The 26,727-nt window shown below is 38.1% G+C and overlaps 2 protein-coding genes, 1 long non-coding RNA gene and 2 pseudogenes across 3 annotated transcripts in view; 4 read left to right on the forward strand and 1 right to left on the reverse strand.

Moving 5' to 3' along the window:
- Positions 1-2,244, reverse strand: part of LOC114486938 (uncharacterized) — a 25,127-nt gene extending 22,883 nt beyond the window's left edge. The window contains exons 1-2 of the long non-coding RNA XR_003681379.2: positions 2,082-2,244; positions 1,469-1,536 (exon numbers count right to left, since the gene is read on the reverse strand). This is a non-coding gene — a long non-coding RNA (uncharacterized lncRNA). The remainder of the gene's footprint in view (positions 1-1,468; positions 1,537-2,081) is intronic.
- A 389-nt stretch (positions 2,245-2,633) lies between these two features.
- On the forward strand, positions 2,634-3,174 carry LOC112065795 (interferon alpha-13-like). The gene is given in 2 exon segments (XM_024126925.2): positions 2,634-3,010; positions 3,013-3,174. Coding segments are annotated over 2 exon segments (501 nt in total). The 5' UTR covers positions 2,634-2,671.
- A 4,750-nt stretch (positions 3,175-7,924) lies between these two features.
- Positions 7,925-8,784, forward strand: LOC112065794 (interferon alpha-1-like; annotated as a pseudogene).
- Positions 8,785-12,794: 4,010 nt separating this feature from the next.
- LOC102980604 (interferon omega-2-like) lies at positions 12,795-15,405 on the forward strand (annotated as a pseudogene).
- A 4,955-nt stretch (positions 15,406-20,360) lies between these two features.
- Positions 20,361-21,117, forward strand: LOC102980314 (interferon alpha-1-like). Its single transcript, XM_007121453.4, has one exon. It carries the CDS (start codon positions 20,377-20,379, stop codon positions 21,055-21,057), a length of 681 nt encoding a protein of 226 aa, XP_007121515.2. The 5' UTR covers positions 20,361-20,376; the 3' UTR covers positions 21,058-21,117.
- Positions 21,118-26,727: the final 5,610 nt, after the last annotated feature.

Here is a 26,727-nt window from a genome sequence, read left to right on the forward strand (position 1 = left end):
ACACGGGTTTGAGCCCTGGTCCGGGAAGATCCCACATGCCACGGAGCAACTAAGCCTGTGCGCCACAACTACTGAGCCTGCGCTCTAGAGCCCGCAAACCACAACTGCTGAGCCCGTGTGCCACAATTACTGAAGCCCTCATGCCTAGAGCCCATGCTCCGCAACAAAGAGAAGCCACTGCAATGAGAAGCCTGTGCACCGCAATGAAGAGTAGCCCCCGCTGGCCACAGCCAGAGAAAAGCCCACGTGCAGCAACCAAGACCCAACACAGCCTAAAATAAATTAAAAAAAAAAACCAAAAAGAGTCATGTACCACAATGTTCACTGCAGCACTGTTTACAATAGCCAGGACATGGAAGCAACCTAAGTTTCCATCGACAGATGAATGGATAAAGAAGATGTGGCACATGTATAGAATGGAACATTACTCAGCCATAAATGAAACAAAATTGAGTTATTTGTAGTGAGGTGGATCGACCTAGAGTCTGTCATGCAGAATGAAGTAACTCAGAAAGAGAAAAACAAATACCGTATGTTAACACATATATATGGAATCTTAAAAAAAAAAAAAGCTTCTGAAGAACCTAGGGGCAGCACAGGAATAAAGACGCAGACGTAGAGAATGGACTTGAGGACATGGGGAGGCGGAAGGGTAAGCTGCGACAAAGTGAGAGAGTGGCATGGACATATATAAACTACCAAATGTAAAATAGATAGCTAGTGGGAAGCAGCTGCATAGCACAGGGAGATCAGGTCGGTGCTTTGTGACCACCTAGAGGGGTGGGATAGGGAGGGTGGGAGGGAGATGCAAGAGGGAGGAGATATGGGGATATATGTCTCTGTATAGCTGAATCACTTTGTTATACAGCAGAAACTAACACACCATTGTAAAACAATTATACTCCAATAAAGATGTTTTTTAAAAAAAACCCTATTAAAAAAAGAGATCAGATTTGTGGTTACCATAGGCAAGGGCGTGGGGGAAGAGGAAATCAGATGAAGGCAGTAAAAGGGTTTTTTTCTTCCTTAAAAAAAAGACATTAAAATAATGTTGTAGAAACCAGGAAAATGGTAAGAAATATATTTATGGATGAGAGGGTGATGAGAAATGAAACAGTCCTAGATTTTCAGCCATGGAACAGCACAATACTCTAATTCAAAAGCTATTTCCTGGGTCAGTGTTAGGGTAAAGTAAGCTAGTACTTCCCTTAAACACAGAATGTTAAAGAGGCACCAAATCTAAGTCATCAAGATAAAGAATGTTTCAATGTAATATTTTAAAATGAAAATTAATACCAAAACATGCACGAGGAACAAAATATAAAAATTTTAAATAAACAAATGAAATCACCCTTCATTTGCAGGTCCCTGAGAGTCTTACAAAGTAAGCCTTCATGATGCAACTGAAATTTGGGCAAATTCCATTTAGTTTATAAAATTCTTACTAAAGAAAATGAAAAAGTCTGACCTGCTAAATGTCCTCAGTTGCTTGTACACGGCAACTCTTCTTTCTAAACATATAGTCAAAGTGAGTTCCTGGGAAAGACATTTCAGGAACATGAGTTAAAAATCAGTTAAGACTATCACGGGGTCATTAGAAATTGTCAAACATGGTAATTCCCTCAATTACAAACAAGTGAAGAAGTAATCTTGAAAATATCACTGATTTTGCTTCCATTAAATATAGAAAAGTAAAACTATATTAAATACTTGTTTTAGTATAAAGAAAGTATAGTTTAAATAAAGTTTAATAAAAACCCACGTTTTAATATTAAAATATATTTTAATATTCTATGCTTACTATTTAAAATATTTTAATATAAATATATTGTAAAAGTATGAAACATTTAAAATATTTAATTTAAATTAAATATAATATGAATTTAAATATAACATTAATTTTAAAATATAAGAAGTAAAATGCTGTGAGTTTTTTAATATTCCTACTTTTCAGATATTCAATACTTTCTCCCTCACTGTAACGCTGTATCCTTGAAAGACACTATGAAAGTCCCAGAGCATCTACAGGGGCGCTCAGCTCCCGCGTCCTCGGCCCCGGTGATGGCCGCGCTCCGACTCACCCCCCAGGGCGTCCCCAACACCGTCCTGTCGTCCCATCGCCGCCGCCGCGTTCCCCTTTCTCAGAGCCTTCGCTGTCTCGCGCCAGAAACGAGCCCGAATCTGAAAAATCGGCTCCCCTTTCTCGGAGGCTGGGAATCGCTCTGATTCCCCACCTCAGACCGCTCAGAAAAACGGCTTCTTTCCCCCAAAATTGCCTCGCTCAAGTTTCTGTGAGAAAAGAAAGCGCAAAACTCAGAGGAAGCCCCGAAAATGCCAGGTTCCGGCTGCCAACCAGACAAAAATGTCTCTGGCGAGGCCGCGACAAGGCTTCCTCTTCAGCACTCAGCACCGAGAAAACGAAGCTTTTTCGCACACCATGCTGATTATTAAAGCAGCCTCAGTAACTACGTTTCGCCCTGTCTCTCGAGCTGCAGGAGACAGCTGCAGACGGCAAACTCAATAGTCGGCGTTTCCCAAACAAACCCTTCGCTCTCCACCGGCCGCCTACGGAAGGACGCTGTCCACAGTTCCAGGGAAGGAAGCTTCCCACTAATTGTTTGGCGGTGCCCGCGCGTCTCCTGGCGGCCATCTAGTGAATCACTCATTCTCAATGGGCCAGATCTATTTGCTAGTGGCAGGAGTGATGCTCTGCTCCATCCCTGCTTGCTCTCTTGGCTGGAACTTGCCTAGGAGCCATAGTCAGGACAACAAGGAAGTCTTCCAACCGTTGGAACAGATGCAAAGGATCCCCTCTCAGCGGTCCCTAAAGGACAGAGCCGACTTCAAATTTCCTTGGCAAAGAGAGAATATCACCCAAATCCAGATGATTCAAGGCTGTTACCACTGTCTGATGCTCCAGCAGATCTTCCAACTCTTAAACACAGAGGACAGCCGTGCTGCTTGGAACAACACCCTCCTCGATAAACCCTTCCCTAGCCTTGATCAGAAAGGCTGGAGCAGATGGAAGAAGACAATCTGGATTGTCCTGATTTGGGACTTGCAGCCCGGGAGTATTTCCATGGAATCCATGTCTACCTGAAGGCAAAGGAATACAGCCCCTGTGCCCGGGAGGTTGTCAGAGTGGAAATTGAAAAGTGCCTTTCCCTCATGTAAGAATCCTCAAAGAAATGTCAACAAATACAGAATATTTTTTATACTTGTGACACTTTTTTATTCAATTACATTAATGTTTGCTGAGTGCTCCAAAGTAATCTCAACTTACGTTTCTTCACAAGCTGAAAAATGTCTGAAATGAAAATCTTGATTTTAAAAAAATGTGTAGACATTTTTTCTTGTATAAATAATTGTACATTATATACATTATTTCTTGTATAAATAATTTTATAATGTAATTTAAAAGATCACTTTAAGTTTTGGGCTGGTATTTGCTATTTTCAACATATGAAGTTTCTTTTTTTATAGAAAGGTTTTTCAGATAGTGTGGTGTTAGAGATATTTGTCAGTTAACTTAATGCTGGCTGCTGTAACAGGTAAACAGAAAGCTGTCAGGAATTTGATCATAATAGAATGTTATCTTTCCCTGGCATAAGAGCACAATGCAGGCATTCCTGATCACATGGATGTTCTGGTTTGCTCTCTTCCAAAGAGTGATTAGGAGACATGGGTACGCCCTGTTTTGAGCATTTTTCCATCATCAACAGGTGACTCCAAATTTGCCTGTAGTATTTGAGTCTGCTCCACTCGGTGGTAAAGGGAAAAAGTCTGGTGGATCACATGGGATGTTTTCAAGGGCCAGGGCTATACAGGGCAAGAGCACTTCTGCTCATATTACATGGCCTGGATTTATCCTCGTAGGAAACTAATTGCAAAGAAGTTGGGAAACTCTTGGATGATTAATGGTCAAGGAAACAAGTTCAGTGCGTAAGTCCACTTTTCATCTTTACACTATTTGTCCTAATGAAGTTCTGGGTGTGGGTGGAGGGGAACAAGTAATGTTCTTGCTTGCACACACTTCATTAAAAAACAATCTGGGTGGGAGGGAGGCGCAAGAGGGAGGGGATATGGGGATATATGTATACATATAGCTGATTCACTTTGTTGCACAGCAGAAACTAACACAACATTGTAAAGCAATTATGCTCCAATAAAGATGTATTAAAAAAACAGTCTGACCCTCAGAGAAAGAGAAATATATGATATCTCTTGTATGGGGAATCTAAACAAAAATGATACAAATGAACTTACTTACAAAACAGAAACAGACTCACAGACTTAGAGATGAACTTATGGTTACCTGGGGGGAAGAGGGAGGGGGAGGGATAGTTGGGGAGTTTGGGATTGACATGTACACACAGCTATATTTGGGATGGAGGCCAACAGGAACCTACTGTGTAGCAGGGAATTCTGCTCAATATTATGTGGCAACCTAGATGGGAGGAGAGTTTGAGAAAGAATGGACGCATGTATGCATGTGGCGAATCACTTTGCTGTACACCTGAGGCTAGCACAGCATTGTTAATCAAATATACTCCAATATAAAATAAAAAGTTTTTAAAAATAAATAAAAAAATAAAAAATCTCATCCCCTAGTTCTGCCTTAAAAGAAAGAAAACAGTCAAGTTTTGATGTTTATTCTCAGACTTAGTGATATTATGATTTCATGTATTTTTATTGTTCATTGGCTGGAATAAAGAGAAGAAAAAAAAAACAACCACAATCAGACTCAAATTCTTATTCCACAAGTTCTGCTTGGGGAAGATGACATGGATGTCACTCAGAGTTCACAGCATCATAGACTATTTGAAAGAAGCATTCAAGTTGATGCCCAAAGGCATAGCCTACAATGAAAATATCCACAAGTGTAGACACACTACAAGTTGTTTTCTTATTTCCTGGGGGAAACACAAAAAGTATGATCAGATAGCTCCTTGCAAGTACTTGAGGATAACTGAAGAAAAAGTGGAGAGCGACTCTTCCATTTGTGTCCAAGCCTGTGATTCTCATCCTGATCTTCTAAATATTGGAAATACAAACTTGAAGAAAACATTCCTGCAGACGATCTTCAAAAAATATCTCACACAATATTCCATTATCACTTCCTTTGTAGAACCATGAAGAATTTACAAATTCTCTGTAGATTATTGTCCTCTCACATCATATCTATCTAATATATGTTGGTATTATTTCTTCTCCCATTATTATCATCATGAGTATGGATCAAGCTCCAGAAATGATAGGGACTGAACTAGCTATCTAGGAAATGGGGTTGGGTAAGATGGTGTCTCTCCCTTTAGATATTTTACAGACTTCTGGGAGGTATTCTGAGGATACAATAGATTAGGTCATGTATTAATATTTGGGCTTCTTCAACAAAATAGCATAGACTGGGTAGTTTGTAAGGAGCGGAAATGTACTGCTCACAGTTCTAGAGTTTGGAAATCCAAGATCTGGGTGTCCATGTGGTCCAGTTCTGGTGAGAGCCTGCTTCAGGTCTCACACTGCAGAGTTCTCCTTGTTTCATCACAGAGCAGGAGACAGAGGCATTTATCTCAGACCTCTTCTATAAGGGCACTAATTCCATTTGTGAGGCCTCCAGCCCCACACCCTAATAAAGTCCCAAAGTGTCCGCCACCTGATACAATCACTTTGGGGGTTAGGACTTCAAACTAATAATTTTGTGGGGACTGAAATATTCAAACCAGAAAGGTCATTGAAAGCTACATGCTTGGCATCTAGAAGAGAGAATATATTCATGCTGAGTAAATAAAGAAGACTGAGCAATTTATCTGGCCAAAAGTGCAGGCCAAGGACTCAGAATCCAAACTCTTGATTTTTGACCTGCAGTAATGCTTTAATTATTATGTGTCAAATTTTGGAAATAAATCGGGAATGGAGCCTATCATCCCATGGAAGGGAATAAAGATACAGGATGAAAATGATCATTCATCATTCTTTGTGAGGAGTCTCCAAAGAAACTCAGGATATAGGTAGTAATTTTCACATCAGTAAAGATCCACCGAAGAGTAATGTGGCAAATTGTCTGGTTGCTGTGACCTCTGTGAATCAGGGAAAGTTTGAGTTCAGATACATGGCTCTGTATGTGACACTAGGCTAGTTCTTTTCTATCATGACCTAGTAGAGGACAAATTAGAGACGAGGCCATCCTCCTGAGTTTAATAGAGTGCCGGGCCAAGGCTGAAAATTGTGCTCTTACAACTTGAATCCCCAGAGCCATATGCACCTTAAAGGAAAGAGAATCCTAGTGGTTTTAGCAACAAACTCAGTAGGCATGGCTGATACAAGTAGGAGGAGAGTGGGAATACTAGCCACTGTCTATTATAATCCCAGCAAATATGACCGTGATAAAGGAAAATAGCTCCGTCATTCGTAACTGCCTTCCAGTGGGAGAACATCTGAGAAACTGCTTTAGTTAAAAGTACCTGTTGCGTGATTATACTGGGCCTGGTGCCGAGGATACCACAGAGAATACGACAGAGTCCAGTTGCTACAGAACTGATTTGCCAAAGATGGTCACATACCTATTATTTATTGAAAGATTGGAATTGGAGAGGGCTGAGGCCACAGAACATCCACTGCAAAATAAACGAATTCATGATCAGAGTTGAAAGTTAATTCTTTCCATGATACCAATCAATATTTATCCAGTTCTCAATTAATTACAAAGATGGTTTCCTTTTGTTTGAAAAGAATAGACTTGGATTGGAACCTTTGACAGTCTTTGGGAAATTTGAAATTTAATGCAAAAATACAGAAAAAGGTTCAAATTGGTGATGATTGCTAAATCATGCGTTCTCATTGGGGATGATACTGCTTCCATGGGTGCAAACATAGTTTTTAGGAGTATGAACAAACCTTGCTATTACAATGGTTTGTGGCACTCCAAAACTCAACCTGATACTACAAAACCTTATTCCTTTGTATTCATTTTTGTCTTTGGAATTTTTTTGTGTGTATCATACATAAGAGAAGCGTTGACATTGACTTCAGGGAAGGTAAACACACTATATACAAATCAGTGTTACACCCTAAGGTGACTTGATGGTTCATTGGAGGACTTTCTCGCCATCATTTTCTTGATCTCAAAGTCATATTGTGAGAGGTGGCCTTTACTTACTTACGAGCAGCCATTGGCTGTCTTGTGGATGTTGCTTATGTTTGAGGCTCAGCGTGATTTGGGATCGGGAAATTAAATACAAGTCGCAAATTGTATTTGTAAGTAAAATGCAAAAAATATGATATTTTATTACGTAATTCTACTAAAGTTGTTCAACACATCCATAATTATGGCAAGTGCTAAACAGAAAAAAATGCTGACAATATCTAGATGAAAATCTAGCAGTCAGTGTAATTAAAAATTATTTTCTGATATGAAGCAAAATTAAAAGTTAAGTACCTAAAAATAAATATTAAAGAAATAATTTAGTTTTTCTATGATTTTGAGCTTTGAATGATTTTTAAGTATGTCTGTACATTGGTATTATTATAAAGTATTTATCTAAATTTTATTTGAATATATAATTTGATACATTCCTACTTACATAAGTAAATATATTACATTAAAATCACTTTGAATACTTAGTTATAAAGTTAAATTAAAATTCAATAGCTTTTACATTTAAATTATAGCTTAAAATTTTACGTATTCTTAACCCTGCACTAAATAGAAAGAGTAAGATTTGCACTTTCTTTTTCTATGTATAAAGTAAAGATACACATGGAGTACAAAATTAGATACACAGTGTATCTGTGGTATCAAAATTTCATGCTGGGGGCAATTAGGAAAAAACTATCTAAGAAGGCTCTGTGGGCAGAGGAAAGAGAGGCAATAATGAAAAAAAAAAAGGTTGAGAAATGTTGCCCTAACCCATCTGGAGAGTGCAAAATGAAAAGCAAAAACAGAAGTAGAAAGTAAGAGGGAACATTCAGAAAATGGAAACGAATGGGTTCCTATTTAAGACCCAGGCCTGAAGGAAGGTCTTCAGAGAACCTAGAGAGCAGGGTTCTCAGAGTCCCCACCTCAGCCAGGCCGGCAGCACCTGCAGGGTCCCCGATGGCCCCAACCGTGTCCTTACTCCTGGCCCTGGTGCGCCTGAAGGAAGGCCTTCAGAGAACCTAGAGAGCAGGGTTCTCAGAGTCCCCACCTCAGCCAGGCCGGCAGCACCTGCAGGGTCCCCGATGGCCCCAACTGTGTCCTTACTCCTGGCCCTGGTGCTGCTCAGCTGCAACTCCACGTGCTCTCTGGGCTGCGACCTGCCTCAGACCCACAGCCTGCCTAACACGAGGGCCCTGATGCTCCTGCAACAAATGAGGAGAATCTCCCCCTTCTCCTGCCTGAAGGACAGAAAGGACTTTGGATTCCCCCAGGAGGCGTTTGGTGGCAACCAGTTCCAGAAGGCTCAAGCCATCGCCGTCGTCCATGAGATGATCCAGCAGACCTTCCAGCTCTTCAGCATGGAGGGCTCGGCTGCCGCTTGGGATGAGACCCTTCTGGACAAGTTCTGCACTGCACTTTATCAGCAGCTCACTGACCTGCAAGCCTGTCTGATGCAGGAGGCGGGGCTGGAAGGGACTCCCCTGCTGAAGGAGGACTCCATCCTGGCTGTGAGGAAATACTTCCACGGAATCACTGTCTATCTGCAAGAGAAGAAATACAGCCCTTGTGCCTGGGAGATTGTCAGAGCAGAAGTCATGAGGTCTTTCTCTTCATCAACCTTGCAAGAAAGACTCAGGAGGAAGGAATGACACACACCTGCTTCAACACGGAAATGATTTTCACTGCCTAACAAGACCACACTTCCACCTGTGCTGCCATGTCAAAGACTCATTTCCTCTCTCATCATGCCCTGAATTGAATTAATTTGTCAAATGTTTTCAGGAATATTAAGCAACATGGTGTTCTACTCTACAGGCACTAGTCCCTCACAGATGCCCATGCTGATCTATTTATCTATTTAAATATTTATTTATTTAACTATTTACAAAGATTAAAATTATTTTTGTTCATATAATATTATGTGCACAATTACACTGTAGTGTCAGAGAAAAAATACAGTCTTTGTATTCAGTCAATTTATTATTTTCTTTGTTCATTAAATTCTTTTTGCTATAGAAAACTTCTTGTATTTATTATTTTTTTAAAAATTACATCTTGGTGTATACACACACACACACACACACACACACACAATGAATACTACTCAGCCATAAAAAAGAATGAAATAATGTCATTTGCAGCAACATGGATGGACCTAGAGACTATCATACTAAGTGAAGTAAGTCAGAGAAAGACAAATACATATCACTTATATGCAGAATTTAAAATATGATACAAATGAACTTATTTACAAAACAGAAACAGAGTCACAGACATAAAAAACAAACTCATGGTTACCACAGGGGAAAGGGGAGAAGGGATAAATTAGGAGTTTGGGATTAGCAGGTATAAACTACTATATATAAAACAGATAAACAACAAGGTCCTACTGTATAGCATAGGGAAGTATATTCAGTACCTTTTAATAAACCACAATGGAAAACAATATGAAAAAGAATATATATATGTATAACAGAATCACCTTGCTGTACACCAGAAACTAACAAAACATTGTAAATCAACTATACTTCAATAAACAAGCAAACAAAAAAAGAAAATTAAAACGTTTAGCTTTCCTGACAAACGAAAAAAAACACCACATCTGATTGTAACCTGATTAAAGAATGGATAGTACAGTTCACTACCCATTACTATGTTATTCAAGTTATAAGTAAAAAGAGACTTCCTCTAAACCAGGTTTTATGCTGCCCTCAGGACACAGAAGTGAACGTAACAAATTCAACTGTACCTTCTTGTATTGTTGATTTCTGTAGAGAAACCAGACTAAAAACAATAATCATAATTAATATTAGTTATATAAATGTTATACTGAGAAGAAGTAGAAAAAAATGAATTTCTCAGCAGTAGCTGGAGCAAGGTATGTTAGGAAATAATAACAAAAGCAGTCAATATCCTCTACATTTGAGGGGCCAACATCCAAGTGCAAATGTCCTTTGGAAAATGGATTTTTGAGTCTGCAATTTACAAGCAATTCCATGAACTGAAAGCCAAGGAACAGAAGTAGTTATGTGTGAAGAGTGAATAGAATGAGAAAAGGACTTAAAATTGATTCATAGAACCTTCAACTAGTAAAAGGAGGAAAGAGCTACCAGGGAAACAGAGGTAGAATGGCCATAAGTGAATAGGATAAAAGGGAGCAGTGATAAGAGCCTATTTAAACTGCTTTCAGAATTGCATCATTCCAAACGTGGATTGAAACTGCTCAGTACATCGGGAAAATAGATGTCATTGGAGATCTTAGTGAGAGCTGGTTTGGAGAGTTAATCACCAGAAACCACACTGGAGGAAGGGTGAATAAGAGAAGAGAAGTTAGTGACAATATATATATCATCTGGGAGATCTGCCTTCTGAAATGCAGGAGAGAAAGTGGGAACTAGAAACAATTGTGGATTTTTTTTCTGCATAATTTTCTCTTTTTAAAGTATATTAATCTCTGGATAGATTTCATGGGTTTGATATATTGGCAAATCATATTAATATGTCTAATATTTTATTTACTTTATCATGACATTTAATTACTTACAATGATAATTATCATTCTTTTGATTAATAGGATGTCGAATGTCAGTCAGCTGCTCTGTGGATTGAAACCATCCACTACTTGGGGAAACAGATGAGAGGTGATTTGATGGAATTAATCAGCATAAACCATACTGGAGTAGGTGGAAGGGTGACAAGAGAAGAGAAGATCTCCCATTGTAATTGTTTCACCCTGGGAGTCACTTTACTTCTCTTACTCTCATTATAGTTATATTTACATTTGTTTTCCTTTTGCCTCAGTGCATGCAGTGCAATGACAGCTTTCTAAGAAAGTTGAATGGAGAAGGAAAACAATGAAGTATTGAACATTATGGAAAATAATGGTACAGGCCCTTTATGTTTCCATTTTACCTCCTTATTTTGGGACTAACCTCAAGATAAAATAGAAAGTAATTCAGAAGAGCAAGACAACGGCTGCCCAGAAAAACACTAAATTAAAATGAACATATAAAAATTTAAAGACTCTGAAACTAGTAAGGCAAAGATGGCTAGTTTTCTCTAGCATCATGTACTTGCCTCACTGCCCTGCATTTTCACTGCGAGACAAATAATGATGAGTAAAGAAGTTCAGCAGAAATGTAGTCACTGAATAATCTACGGACAGTAATTAAATACTTCAAAATAAGCTTCTAACGGTAGGTAAATCATCATTGAATTCCTGTGGCCAGCTCAGAAACTTAAGAACATAATGAGTATTCAAGAGTTTAATGAATTAAATTCAATACAGAAATCAACATTTAGCAAAATAAAATTCATTTAAGGTAAAGGTGAAAAAAAAAGATGACTTACCCAAACCCATGTCCCTTGCGTGTGCGCGCGCGCACACACACACACACACACACACACACACACACACACACAGAGAGTGCATAATGTTTGGCTTGTGTCATCTAGAAGCTGTGGAAATATTTGACACCTGAGTACCCAATGAAAAGAAGAGGGATTGTTCACAGAAACACTGTTGGGTCTAGGGCAGTTGATTGTTTTGGGGACAAAAGCAATTACACTCCAGTAAAGTTTTGCTAAAAGTTGAAAGTGTGATGAGCTGACTCAATGGCAGCTCATTTAAAGAGTGAGGTAGTGAGAGTCAATTGGACAATGTGTGGCTTGTGTGAGCACTGAGCCAGAAGGTGAAATTAAACATGTGCTAATGGGTGAGGGGAGGTGGTACCATGAAGGATAAACATGTTGTGGGGCTTGGAATTAGAAATGAAATGCCCACGTGCAACTAAAAAAATGAAGAAACCAGCCATGGATATGGGGAACAACCTGAAGAGTCATTAGTAGGAAAATGTTGAAAGAGTGGAAAATGCCAGTTGCATTTCTGGTCTTGAGGCCCTAGCAAAGCACTGCCACCTGGTCATACTTTCTGTACACAAAATCTGAGAGTATTATTCATTAATAATTTTGTCTTGAGTAATTAATATGAACCCTAGATAATGATAAAATTGTGAACAAGAAATAGACCTTTCTCCTAAAGGAGTTACTTGTCAAACAGGTCTAGTAAATCCTTTCTTTTTTCTTTTGGCCGCACTACAGGGCATGTGGGATCTTAGTTCCACGACCAGGGATCAAACCCAGGACCTTGGCAGTTGAGAGCACAGAGTCCTAACCACTGGACCACCAGGGAATTCCCAAGTAAATCCTTTCTTAAGAGGATAAATCCAGAGGACTGAGGCAGCTTGGCCGACAAAGGAAATAAAGTGGGCAAAACCAGAGCCCAGGATCAGAGGTAAAATTTTGTTCTTAGCAAGGAGAACTGTTTGCATACTTTTGATTTTAACCAAGAGACTTCTCATTTGAAAGCTTTCAATTCATTTATATTGAAACATCTGAAGATTTTTGGCAAATTAAACAGAAATAGTGAAAACAATAATCTAAATGATTGATGTCTTCTAATCTATTCTAATCTATTTAGAGCATACATAAAGGAAAGGAAAAAAAAGAATAAACATCCAGAAAATGAAACATTAGAATATTATATTTAAGAGACATTTATAGAAAGGACTTCAGAGAAACTAGGAGCCAGGATTCACACAGACACACACCTCATCCAGGCTATCAGCATGCCCAAGATCCTCAATGCCCACCCTGTCTGATGGCCCACTTGGTGGTTAGCTGTAGCAGCATATGTTCCCTGGGCTGTAACCTGTCTCAGAGGCATGGATTGGTTCACAGGAAGACCTGATGCTTCTGAGACAAATGAGGAGGATCTCTCTAATCTCCTGAGTGAAGGATATCTCTGGGAGACAGTGGATGGCAGCCAGCTCCAGAAAGCCCAGGCCATCTCTGTCCTCCACAAGATGCTCCAGCAGATCTTCCACCTCTTCCACACAAAGCGCTCCTCTGCTGCCTGCCACCTGTTTGTCCTCCTGGATAAACTCTGCACTGGATTCTGTAAGCAGCTGGAGGATCTGGATGCCTGCTCGGTGCAGGCGATGGGAGAGGAAGAATCTGCCCTGGGAGGGGTGGGATCTACACTGGCCATGGAGAGGTACTTCCAGGGAATCCATTTCTACCTGAAAAAGAAAAAAGACAGTGATCCTGACTGGGAAATTGTCAGAGTGGAAATTATGTGCTCATTCTCTTCATATTCAAATTTTCAAGGAAGATTAAGAAGTAAGGTAAGGGACCTGGAGATGATACTCTTTAATATACTAAGTCACATTCCCATGTGTTCAGTCATTTTACAGAATATTATTTCTCCTTTAGTCTTAGAATGTGTTGGGTTAAATTGCTCAAAATTGTGTTAAAATGCTGTTCTTAAATGATTATCTCTAAGGGCATCATTCCTTGAGAGATACCTACAATGATGCTATGTATGTATTAATGTATTGGGGGAAATTCTGGTTTCCTACTCAACAGGTAACCAGCTTGGAAGTCTTCATTCCCCACCTCATATCAACAACAGCAAAAATGCAGGACAAACTGAAAAACAGCAACTCTTCTTAGATCCATCAGAGAACTGAGGTCACAGTGCAATCTGCTGCCCTTATAACTGTGGAGAGAGGAGGATACAGAGATCATGGCTTACTTGGAGCAGAACTGCAGGACAGGAACCAGAGCTGAAACTAGTATTGGTAGGAACACTTAAACTGTAATTGAAGAATTACTGGAGCATCCACATGGATGAGCTTGAGATTTAAAAACTGACTGCGGGATGCCCAGTTTTTGAGGGCCCTACACGTTTGTGAGTCTTACTTTCAGGACCTCACCAGGTGCTCACTGTGAAGGTCAAAGAAGAACCTCCTGGTGTTTCCAGCACAGGTAGGAAAAAGGAGATCATTTTGAAGCACTCTCAGTGTTCTGTTCCCCTTAACAAAGGCCTGTCCTCAAGGAAAACTATTTTACCAGAGCCTAACCCACCTCGGGGAAAGGAAATACCCAACTTCAACTCCCTACAACTTTCCTGTCTCATAGGGACAGGAAATAGGATGGTAAAAAATCTGAGAAGCACCTGTGAAGATCACAGCGCAGGAGCACAGACTCACTAAAGCACTGAGACATAATCGTAGGATTATATAAAACTTCGCCCATCCCCATACGTATCATCACATCAACTGCGTCCTGTACTATAGGGGATTAAGACTGAAAAGAACTGCAAATATCAGACTTTATTTAAGAAAAAATCTCTAGGGAAATCCAAAGACAAAAGGGGAGAAAAAAGCATGGACAAAAGAAGAAATTTTAGTCTCTGACATCTACAGCTAGAGCAAACAGTAAACATAGGGCATGTCCTAGCAAGATAAATGCAAAACCTCATTCTAAAGGTCAATTTACCTCAGTTCCTTTTACCCAGTACCTCATGTTCAGCTTTCAACAAAAACTTTCAAGGCACACTAAAAGGCAAAAGACACGGTTTGAGGAGACAAAGCAAGCATCAGAAGTAGACTCAGATATGGCAGAGATTTTGGAATTATCCTACCAGGAATTTAAAATAACTACCATTAATATGCTGAGGGCTCCAATGTATTCATATACTCATTCATTTATTCATTCATCTACTTTATCTATGTCATACTATGTATCGTAGTTAAAATAGGTTTGTTCACATAATACCATGTTTACCTTTATAATATATTAAAATACAACAAAAATATACACTTTTTTGTGAAATTGTTTTCTTGTTTGATTTATGAAATTCTTTCCCTGATGACTTCTTGGAATTGTTTATTTTTGAAAAAAAAGGCATAAATTTGCAACTCATATTGAAGAATGGATGATGAATTCAAATTACTCATTCATTTTTTCCAGTTGGTTATATTTAAAACTTCATATTTCTATGCCATATTATGTGGTTATTCTGGGGATATAGAGGAAAATAAAGCAGTTGCAAAAATCTATTCTCTTGGAACTTTCAATTTTGAAGAGAAAGAGACATAAAACATTAATCATGCTTAATGAATTTCAATTTTCTATCATCCTACAGTGAGAGGTAAAAGACAAGGGATTTTTTCACCAGAAGCTTGAATGAGGGATATCAAGAAGGAGGAAAAAGTAGATGTATTCTATAAGTGCCTGAGAAGTATCTAAAGGCAAGACATCCCATTGGTAGATGAATCTGCTGATCTGGAATCTCAAAAAATGTACATTGTTGTTATTAATTTGCAATTGTTTGCTGCAAATTTGCAAATCAGGGCATGATAATTGATGTGTTTACTCATGAGTGTATAATGAGAAGACGATCTAAAGCTTATGAAGATGTTTAACCTTTAAGGCTAAAAGACAAGGAGAGGCTGCAAAGACCACAAAGATGGAGTAGCCAGTGCAGTCAGGAGACAATCAGGGAAGAATGATCTTCAGAAAGTACTGAAGAAGAAAACAAAGGGTTTGAAAATTGAGCAGTACATTTAGGGAAGGATAGGGCTAAACTATCCAGTGGATCTGGAAACACAGATGCCTTTGGTAATTTTAGTAAGATCTGGTTTGGTAGAAAAGTAGGCCAGAAACCAGACTGGTGTAGACTGAAGGATGAATAATGGTAGTGTGGTAAATTTTTTCCTCCGTCTTTTTACCTAGATCAGTCTTGCTAGAGTTCTATAAAATTATTAAACTTTTAAAACAAATTCTTGGTTTCTTTTATTTTCTTCATAGATTTTCGATTTCCTTGATTTTTGCTATTATCCTTATTGTTTCCTTCTATTTATTTTATGTCTAACTGTTCTTGTGACTGTTCCTTTCATAATTTCCTGCCTTCTCTTGGATTAATTGACCTTTTTCATATGATTCTATTTTCTGTTTTATCTCCATTATTGGCTTAATAACTATTCCTTTCTGTTTCAATTTTAGTTTTCTCTATACTGTTTACCATATATTATTTCAAGTTATCAAACTCTACCTTTTGTGGAGCTTTCCATATATTGTAAGAATCTTTAGTATGCTTCATTTGTCACCCTTCTCTCCTAGGCTACTGTGCCATACCTATTACTACTACATGTGTTTTGAACTGCTGGATACATTTTTATTATTTTTGTATTAAACTGTCTAACACTTTTGCTTATTTTGTGTAGCTCAAAGTTTCCGTCTGGTATCACTTTCTCTTTTGAAGAATGTCCTTTAACAATTCTTATAGGACAGGTCTGGTCATGATGAATTCTCTCAGCTTCTGTTTCCCTGAAAAAGTCTTTATTTTAGCCTCAGTTGGACGGATATATTTTCTGGATTTAAAATTCCTGGTTTTTTTTTCCCCTTCTGCCGTTAAATATGCCTTTTAATTGTCATCTACCTTGCATAATTTCTGATAAGCTATCCAAAAGTATTCTTATTTTTCTTTCTTTGTAATGTAATGCGCTTTGATACGTAACTGCTTTAAAGTTTTTTTCTTTATTACTTGTCAGCAATTTTATAATGTGCTTTGCTGTGGCTGTGTGTGTGTGTGCGTGTGTGTGTGTGCGCTGCTGGGGATTCACTGAGCTTCTTGTATCCATACATTTGTTGTTTTAATCTAATTCAAAAGATTATCTGCCATTATTTCTTCCAATATTTTGGTTGACTCTTCTCATTCTTTTCCTTCTGGCATTCCAAACATCTGAAGCTCTTATCTCATTCCATGCTTCCTTTGGACAGATTCTACTGTTGTGTCTTTAAGGTTACTGATCTTTATGTCTATACTTGAATTTTCATTTCAGTTATTATGTTTTTCATCTCTAAAAGTTCATATTGGTTTTTATTTATATCTTCCATTTCTTTACTTCTCTATACCTCCAGGAAGAGAGTCAAGATAATTGTTGAGCTCAAGGAGATATTCTTCTTGTCTCAGCATCACAGCCAGTTTTCTAGATGTTGATGGTAGTAGGACATGTTCAAGCCTTCTTATACATCATGAATGGAACTTGAACTGTCCTAATTCCCTTTAACAAATCTAATTTTACATCAATTCTGTATTCCATCAGGATTTTATTTTCATCTATCATATAGCATAAGAGTTTACACTGATTTCTGCTTAGATTGCCAGGTAATCATTCTGGAAACATTTTATTGAAAGTTAACTCCACCATTTGAACATCAGATACATCCTTTATCCTAAATCTAATCGTTACTGACAATATAACAGTCTTAGAATTTATGTGTTTTAGTAATCTGGCTACCTAATTTTTCCCTTTGTTACATAGCTTTTTCTGTTATTATAAAACACATCTTCTTTTTGTGTAGAGATTGATAGCCAAGACTTCTACTCTATTGCTTCCTTTCTTTCTGATATAAATTAAGATTTGATTTATATGTAGGGCAATGACTTCAGGAAACTCACAAGCTCTTAAGGGATTAATAAGTAGTCAATTTGCAATGAATATAATAGAGACACTTTTCTTCATAAGATGAAAAAATTAAACTGAAAATTTCTCTACCTCAATATCCAAAGTAAAGAGCAAAATTAGGTGAAAGCCAGGAAAAAACACAATAACATCCATCAACAAAATACGGAGAGCAAGAAAGTGTGTAATTTTGGCATGAAAATATATAAGAATTTCAAGATATAAAACGTAATTATTTATGATGTGATAATAGGATTATGCATCACATCTAGATTCTGTTAGGAATCGAGATATTTGGTTTTGAGGAATTCATTTCACTTCTCTGACCATCAGTTTTCCCAAATGTAAAGTGGGATGGAAATATTCCTAGAGTTGTTTTGAGTATTAAACAAACAAGGACATTTAAAAGCATTTAGCAGAGTATCTTCCACGGAGTGAGAGCTTAACAGATGGTGGCTACTATGTTTTCATATAGATCTACAGGAGAGTAGTGAAATCTCCTACCCCTCTCTCTGTAACTGACTGCAAATCACTGACAGTCTAAACAACATATTTAGGAAGTATCCTGAAGAAATTAGACACACTTAATATCAGGGATAAGTCTGAAGTATATGCAATCAGAAATTGGTGGCCTGTGAATATCTGATACAGAGATCAGTCTCCAAAGGAAAGTTGAAAAAATTATATATATTTGAATAATATATAGTATATAATGTATGATGGCATGTATTATTGTATAGAACATATTAAAAATATATATGATATTTATTTGCTGATTCTGATACCTGGCACACTTCCCCTTTCCTCCCTACTTTCCTGATCCCATTCTTTCACTCCCATATCGTAATTGTTTCCTTCTTCCCAGTGAAGAAATGCCCAGTGTGCTCTCCTCACTCACTTTGCATTAACCTGTAATGCCCATTCATACAGCTGTTTCCTATTCCCTTGTGGTTTCTCGCTGTCAATTTTACTTGAGTACAAAACCACCAATTGAAAGCGAAAGTTGTGTGAAAGTTCTAGGTTTCTTGGAAACTCCTATATGAGAGGACTTTTTCTTTTCTTTTTCTCATGGTGAATATTTTTGGAAATGAGGGAATGTCCTTGTTACAATGATGTAACAGTAGCTGTAGCAAAAAAGGAAATAGAAAGCAGGATCCATTTCATTCTGTTGACTATTAAAATATTTATGGAGGAGTGCCCCCTATTGGCCAGGATGGATAATGACAGCAGCCAATCTGAAGACCTGGCTTCTGTTCTATGCCAGTCTAGTCCTCTAGCAGGAGATTTTTCTTCAGATATAAAAACGCTTTTTCTTGGAAAGAACTGTCTCCAGTAGTCTAAGAAGCCTGCTTCCTTAGCCTTTAAATATATACATTTTTGATGATGGATCTTTTTTTAAAATTAATTTTTATTGTAGTATAGTTGATTTACAATGTTGCGTTAGTTTCTGCTGTACAGAAAAGTGAATCAGTTATACATATACATATATCCACTCTTTTTTAGATTCTTTTCCTATATAGGTCATTACAGAGTATTGAGTAGAGTTCCCTGTGCTGTACAGTACGTTCTTATTAGTTATCTATTTTATATATAGTAGCGTGTATATGTCAATCCCAATCTCCCAATTTATCCCTATCCCACCTTCCCCTTGGTACATCTGTGACTCTATTTCTGTTCTGTAAATAGGTTCATTTGTATCATTTTTTAAGATTCCACATGTAAGCAGTAAATATTTTTTTAAATATACTTTTTTTTAAAAAAGAGTGGTTAGGTTCACAGCCAGGTTGAGCATAAGGTATAGAGATTTCCCATATATTCCCTGCTCCTATATATGCATAGTCACCCCATCATCAACATTCCTCACCAGATGGAACATTTGTTAACACTGCTTCCAAGAGTGTGAAAATTAGTTCTTGGGGGTGTGAACACATCTTAGACATTACACTGGTTTGGGGAGCTCCAAAGTTCAACCTTGTCTAACAAAACCTTATTTAGTATTTCTTTTCTCTCATTGTCTTGTGAGATACACAAAGTGTATGCAAGATCAGGGCTACAAACCTATAGGTAACAGATGGCTGTGACTGGAGGCTTTCTCTCCATCCTTCCCTGCATCTTAGTCATACTGTGAGAGGTGGCCTGTGCATACTTCTTGCTGCCATTGGCTGTCTTGTGGATGTTGTTTATGTTTAATCCTCATCACTGCTGAGTGTGATGTGGGCCTTGGGAATGAAATACAAATAGTTTCTATTCCATGATTTAATTCTATTAAAGTTATTCAACACATCATTCATTATGTCTAGTGCTAAACAGATAAAAAATGTTGACAATATCTTGATGAATATCTAGCAGCTGGTGAAATTAATTATTTTCTCATATGAGGTAAAATTAAAAGTTAAATACCGAAATAAATTTAAAAATAATTTAATTTTCAATTGCTCTTAGAAGTTTTAAATAATTTAAAATATTTCATTACATTAAAATTACTATGTATTTTTAGAAACTGTTAACTTGCATATGTAATTTTCTATATTACAATTTATATAATTAAACAAACTTATAAGTCACTCAGCAAATTTAGTTATAAAGTTGTATCAATAGCTTTTAAATTTAACTTGTAGCTTAACATTTTTATTTAGTCATTCTTAATCCTGCATTGAATAAAAAGAGTAAACTTTGGACTTTCTTTTCCTATGTACAGGATAGAGATATCCATGGAATACGTAACTATATACACAGGATATACATGTTATCAAAATATCATGGGGGGCAATTAGGAAATAATATCTAAAAAGGCTCTGTAGGTAGGGGAGGAGTCAATAATGGAAAAAAATGGTTGAAAAACGCTGCCCTACACCCATCTGGAGAGTGCAAAATGAAAATAAAAACAGAAGTAGAAAGTAAGAGGGAACATTCAGAAAATGGAAACGAATGGGTTCCTATTTAAGACCCAGGCCTGAAGGAAGGTCTTCAGAGAACCTAGAGAGCAGGGTTCTCAGAGTCCCCACCTCAGCCAGGCCGGCAGCACCTGCAGGGTCCCCGATGGCCCCAACCGTGTCCTTACTCCTGGCCCTGGTGCTGCTCAGCTGCAACTCCACGTGCTCTCTGGGCTGCGACCTGCCTCAGACCCACAGCCTGCCTAACACGAGGGCCCTGATGCTCCTGCAACAAATGAGGAGAATCTCCCCCTTCTCCTGCCTGAAGGACAGAAAGGACTTTGGATTCCCCCAGGAGGCGTTTGGTGGCAGCCAGTTCCAGAAGGCTCAAGCCATCGCCGTCGTCCATGAGATGATCCAGCAGACCTTCCAGCTCTTCAGCACGGAGGGCTCGGCTGCCGCCTGGGATGAGACCCTCCTGGACAAGTTCTGCACTGCACTTTTTCAGCAGCTCACTGACCTGCAAGCCTGTCTGATGCAGGAGGCGGGGCTGGAAGGGACTCCCCTGCTGAAGGAGGACTCCATCCTGGCTGTGAGGAAATACTTCCACGGAATCACTGTCTATCTGCAAGAGAAGAAGTACAGCCCTTGTGCCTGGGAGATTGTCAGAGCAGAAGTCATGAGATCCTTCTCTTCATCAGCAAACTTGCAAGAAAGACTCAGGAGGAAGGAATGACACGACACACACCTGCTTCAACACGGAAATGATTCTCACTGACTAACGAGACCACACTTCCACCTGTGCTGCCATGTCAAAGACTCTCATTTCTGCTCTCGTGTCCTGAATTGAATTAATTTGTCAAATGTCTTCAGGAATATTAAGCAACATGATGCTCTACTCTACAGGTACTAGTCCCTCACAGATGCCCATGCTGATATATTTATTTATGTACTTAAATATTTATTTATCTATTTTAATATTTATTTATTTAACTATTTATAAGATTTAAATTATTTTTACAATATTTTGTGTACCTTTACATTGTGTAATATAATAAAATATGTTCTTTATAATTAGTTTATTTTGTCTTGCTTATTAAATTTTTATTATAGAAAACTTCTTGTATTTACTCCATAATTCAGGAGTAAAAACAGATTTAACAATGATAACAGAAATCCAGAATACAAAGCTCAAAAAATCACCTGTAACTCACAATAAAAAATTTTTCATTGAAATTCCATTCTGCTTGTACACGTGTTATGTCGTGAAACCCACTTAATCTAAGCCTCAGTTTTTCCATAAATAAAATGGGTTCAAAATATTTATATTTTTTATGAATACTAAATGAACTCATGCATTTTAAAGCATTTAGCATCATATATTAGAGTAAGGAATTAAGATATACTAGGTATTTTCCTGTTTTCCTTCAGACAGTTGTATATGAGAATATTATATGTCTCTTTCTATAAAATTCTCAGGAACTGTGACCTACTTTTCAGTAACTGACCTCCAAGGGAGGCAGCCTAAAAAAACAGAATTCTGTCATGAATTTTAGAGAAGGTTGAAAAACTGTCATTTCGTTCCTCATTTCAAAGAAGTGTCTTGTTTACATTCAGAGATGAAATGGTGGCTTGTATTGATATCTGAGAGATGGGAATAAATATTTAGATAAAGGGCAGAGAACATGCTATCTATTTAATGGTTCTGGGACCTGGCACATTCCCTCCCTCTCAGCATTCCAGGATACACTCCCATATCACAATATTTCCTTCCCCTCCAAGGTAGAAATTCCCACACCATCCTTCTTATTCACTTTTTACCTCTTCACCATTCATACAACTCCCTTCTGCTGTTTTTTCAGCTTAATGGTTTTCCTAAAAAGCAGAACAACACAAGTAGAAAGCAGAAGTTAAATAAAACTTCTAGGTTTTGCAGAAACATCTGCAAGAGAGGCTTTCCTTAATTTCAGCTGAGTATGATGTAATAGTAGCTGTAGCTAAAAGGAAACAAAGCAGATTCCAGCTTATGGGTGGGAAGATGAAACTCCTCTCAGGGAAGACAGCCCTCAGGTGGCTAAGTGCAACAAGAGCAGCGACCAAGACTGGAGGACAGGCCTCTGATCTATGCAGAAATCCTTCCACTTCCTGGGGATGTCCCTTCATGCTACAAAAAGGCTTCTTCTTGGCACCAATTAATTCTAATGCTGTCATAAACTTGTTTCTTTACTCTTTGTTACAAAGAGAAAGAGTCTCCAGAGTCTCTGGCTTCAGGCAGGGCATGGACTCTTTGGGATCAGGCAAAGGGACAAAGATGTGTTCCCTGCCTACAACCCACTATGCAGACCAGAGCCTCCCTTTGAATTACTCCTTCCATGTACAACAAAACAGGCAGAGCTGCCAATCTGGACATGGAATTCAATGATAACCAGGAAAACCTCAGGTTTATAATGCATTAAACAACTGTCAACAATAAAATTTTAGTTTCACAGATTTATTCCAAATATGAGACTTCAACTATTATTAAATAGAAAAATATTCTCATTGCCACTTTGAATAACAATCTTGACATCTATTGTACTCAGTAGTAAAAATTCTGCCTAGGTAGCAAAAGAGAGAAGCTAAGAAGTGTGAATGAATAGTATCTGAGAGCTTAGTGACATTTTTTAAAATTCAAATGTATCAATTTTGGTATAAGTTGAGAGGAATTTCTGTAATCAATATTTTCATTGAGGTATTTCACTGGGGAATATGTGTGAATTGCTAAGGTAGCAGGGAAGGCCTGCAACTGTGTGTGTGTCTCCAATCTTTTCCTGAGGTTACTCACTCAACATTTGGATTTGCTGCTCTCCAACTTGGAGTTGGCCAGGGCCTTAGTAAAATTTCAACAGACTTTTGTCCTTTGCTGTCTTGTTCTCCCCTCTGGAGGAGGGGCAGATGGAAACATTCAGCAGATGGAGAAGGCTTGGAAACATTTTGCTTCCCAGCCTGTATTGGTCAGGGTTTTCCAGAAACAGAACCAGCAGGAACCAGAGAAAGAGAGATATTGATATTTTAAGGAATTTGCTTAGGTGATTGTAGAGGCTTGGCAAATCCAAAATCTTCAGGGTAGGCTGCAGGCTGGAAACCCAGGGAAGAGTTGCTGTTCAAGTCCAAAGGCAGTATCTGGCAGAATTCCTTCTTATTCCTGGGAGGGTCAGTCTTTTTCTATTAAGGCCTTCAACTGATTGGATGAGGCCCACCTTTAAGTCACATGCTTGACTTAAAGTCTACTGATTTAAATGTCAAATTTAAATGTCAAATTCCTATAATCTCATGTAAAACCTACCTTCACAGAAACATCTAGAATAGTGTTTGACCAAGTATCTGGGTACCATGGTCTAGCCAAGTTGACATACAAAATGAACTATTACATTGTTCCTCCCTAATTCATGTCTTAACACTTTTCAAATATTATTCCTCTTCCATTCTTTGATGGCTGCTTATGTATTTTGTATATTTTACTTAATTTTCCTTATTTTGTTGGTTTCTGGGTGAGGAAATTCTGAGATCAGGCTTCATTCAGCCACCTTGCCAGGCAAGTCTCTGTAGCCATGTCCTGTTTCATCTGAAGTTAAAATTTTGTATATATTAAAAAATAACCAACATTTTTTTATAGGTTAGCTATTTCTCATGAGCTTACAAGGTTACCGTGGGCCTCCTCTCTCCTTTTAAAATCTAACCCTACTGTAAATTCTCCATTCCATCAAGATTTTACTATCACATAAGGTATGAGATGAGATTTTTTTTTTTTTTTTTTTTTTTTTTTTTTTGCGGTATCACATACGGTATGAGATGAGATTTTTTTTTTTTTTTTTTTTTTTTTTTTTTGCGGTATGCGGGCCTCTCACTGTTGTGGCCTCTCCCGTTGCGGAGCACAGGCTCCGGATGCGCAGGCTCAGCGGCCATGGCTCACGGGCCCAGCCGCTCCGCGGCATGTGGGATATTCCCGGACCGGGGCACGAACCCGTATCCCCTGCATTGGCACGGATGCGCAGGCTCAGCGGCCATGGCTCACGGGCCCAGCCGCTCCGCGGCATGTGGGATCTTCCCGGACCGGGGCAGGAACCCATGTCCCCTGCATCGGCAGGTGGACTCTCAACCACTGCGCCACCAGGGAAGCCCGAGATGAGATTTTATTTTGATTTCTTCCTAGATTGCTAACTAATCATCCTAGAACCATTCATTGAAATGTTTTTCCATCATGTTAACATCAGATATATCTTTTACCTTAAATCTAATTAATACTGATAATTCAATTTCAGAATTGAAATTTAATAATCTGTTTACCTAACTTCTCCCTTTATCACACTGTTTTTAGTATTACTACTATAATCTCATTTCATTTTCTAGAAAAGATAGGTATGCTAAGAATTCTTCTATTCTTTACATTATTTGCATTCTTCAACATTATTTGCATTCTTCCTGATTAAATTTATATTAATCCTCAGTGTGGAGCATCAATTTTATGAAAATCACAGGCTCCTGGGGATGCACAGATAACCAAACTGCAATGAGTATAATAGCCTGGGACAATTCCTTCATAAGATGGAAGACTGAAACTGGATCAAGGAAGTTCTCTTCCACGATATCTAAGGTAAAGAATAGGTGGAAACCAGCAAAAATAAAATAAAATAGTATGCACCAATAAAAAGAAAACAAGGGAGCAAGACATTTATTTAATTCTGGGATCAAAGCATATTTTAAAACTTAATAGAATTCTAAAACATGAAACTTTTTCAACTGCCTATAATATGCAATATAGGGTTCTGTATTGAATCTTGACTCTGCCAGCAATTACGTGTGATCCTAGAAAATTCACCTAACTTCTCTGAGTCTCAGTTTTCTCAAACGTACAATAAGGTGAAAATATTCTAAGAATTATTGTACTAAACTAACACATTTTAAAACACTTAGTAGGCTATTTTCCACAGAGTTAGGGCTTAAATATGCTATTTTCTTATTTTTTCATATAGATATCTATCAGAATAGTGAAGTCTCCCACCTCTTTCTCAACACCTGCAAAAACATGACAGTCTGAAAAATGGAATTCTGTGAAGTGTTCTGGAGAAGACTGAAATATAGTCACTCTTCACATCAAAGGTAACTGATTTGTATTTTCAGTTCCAAAATGGCGGCCTGCATAAACATCTGGAAGAAAAGTTAGTTTTCTAAACTGAAGTGAAATATGTATAGCATTAATTTGCAGATTTTGATATCTGGCTCCTTTTGCCCTCCCCTCCTTGCTTTTCTGAATCATATTCTTATATTTTCATACATACCACAGTTACTTACAGGCATAGCTCAAAGTATTGTAGGTTCAGTTCCAGACCACCACAATAAATCTAGACCTCAATTAGCAGAACTAGAATTTAACATCCACTGAAACATATATTTTTCTCTCTAAAATTACCCTCATCTCCACTAAACACAGCCAAATCAAGACTAATTTGTCTGCAAAACAAGTCTGGTCAATTGATCATATAGACTCCTCCAAACTGGCTGAGGTAGAACTCCTCAGGAGTCTCAGACTGAATTCCCAACAGGCTTCTCAAGGCCAGGAAAGTCATGCCCAAGGCCTGCCATCAGGCTCTGCCTCAGTGGATTTCTTAGTCCCCCAAATACTGAGACTTTTGCAAATGCCAGGAGACAGTCTTTCCCATTCACCTGATAAGTCTGCTCAGAACCCAAGAGTCCCCAATTTCTGGAGGGACTGGGCAGAGAGAAATGTTTTAATTCTACCCACAGGTGTAGTTTACCAAAATTGCTGTAAATCATAACCAACTTGAGGGGAAGGGCTTCCCTCTATCTGGAAAACACAGATAAAAACCAGTAACTTTCCAGACAAAACCCATAAAAATTATAACCATATTCACCAGTTCACTCAGTAACCAATGTTTTTGTTTTCTTTTTATGAAGCCATCAGGTTTTCCATTAGGATACCTTAATTTCTTACCCTGTTCAGCAGTATAATCTGACATTTATCAGAGACCTGTTATTGTCAAAAGGTCCTTCCTATGAATCTTCTTGAAGATGAAGCACTTTTGCAAACGCATCAGAGTACAACACTGTCTATAAATGACAGAAGACTTAAAAAGCCATGGTTAAGCACCTGATTACAATGTAATCTGTAAAGAAACTTGGTTACAATAACTAGAATTATAACCCATTATAATCTTAACCCTTAAAAACCTTAATCTCTGGCAAAAACCAAGAAGCAAGTAATTGTGCATTTCCTGATTGGAAATTTACACTTTAGTCTTTCTCTCCTAAGAAGGCAAAGGTAGGTAATCTTAGGCCCGCCAGCAATTAATGTTTCAATATTTTATCCTATTTGAAATGACCCAGATAGTCAATGAATTCTCTTCAT

The sequence above is a fragment of the Physeter macrocephalus genome, chromosome 9 (assembly GCF_002837175.3).
Source record: "Physeter macrocephalus isolate SW-GA chromosome 9, ASM283717v5, whole genome shotgun sequence".
Lineage (NCBI taxonomy): Eukaryota > Metazoa > Chordata > Mammalia > Artiodactyla > Physeteridae > Physeter > Physeter macrocephalus.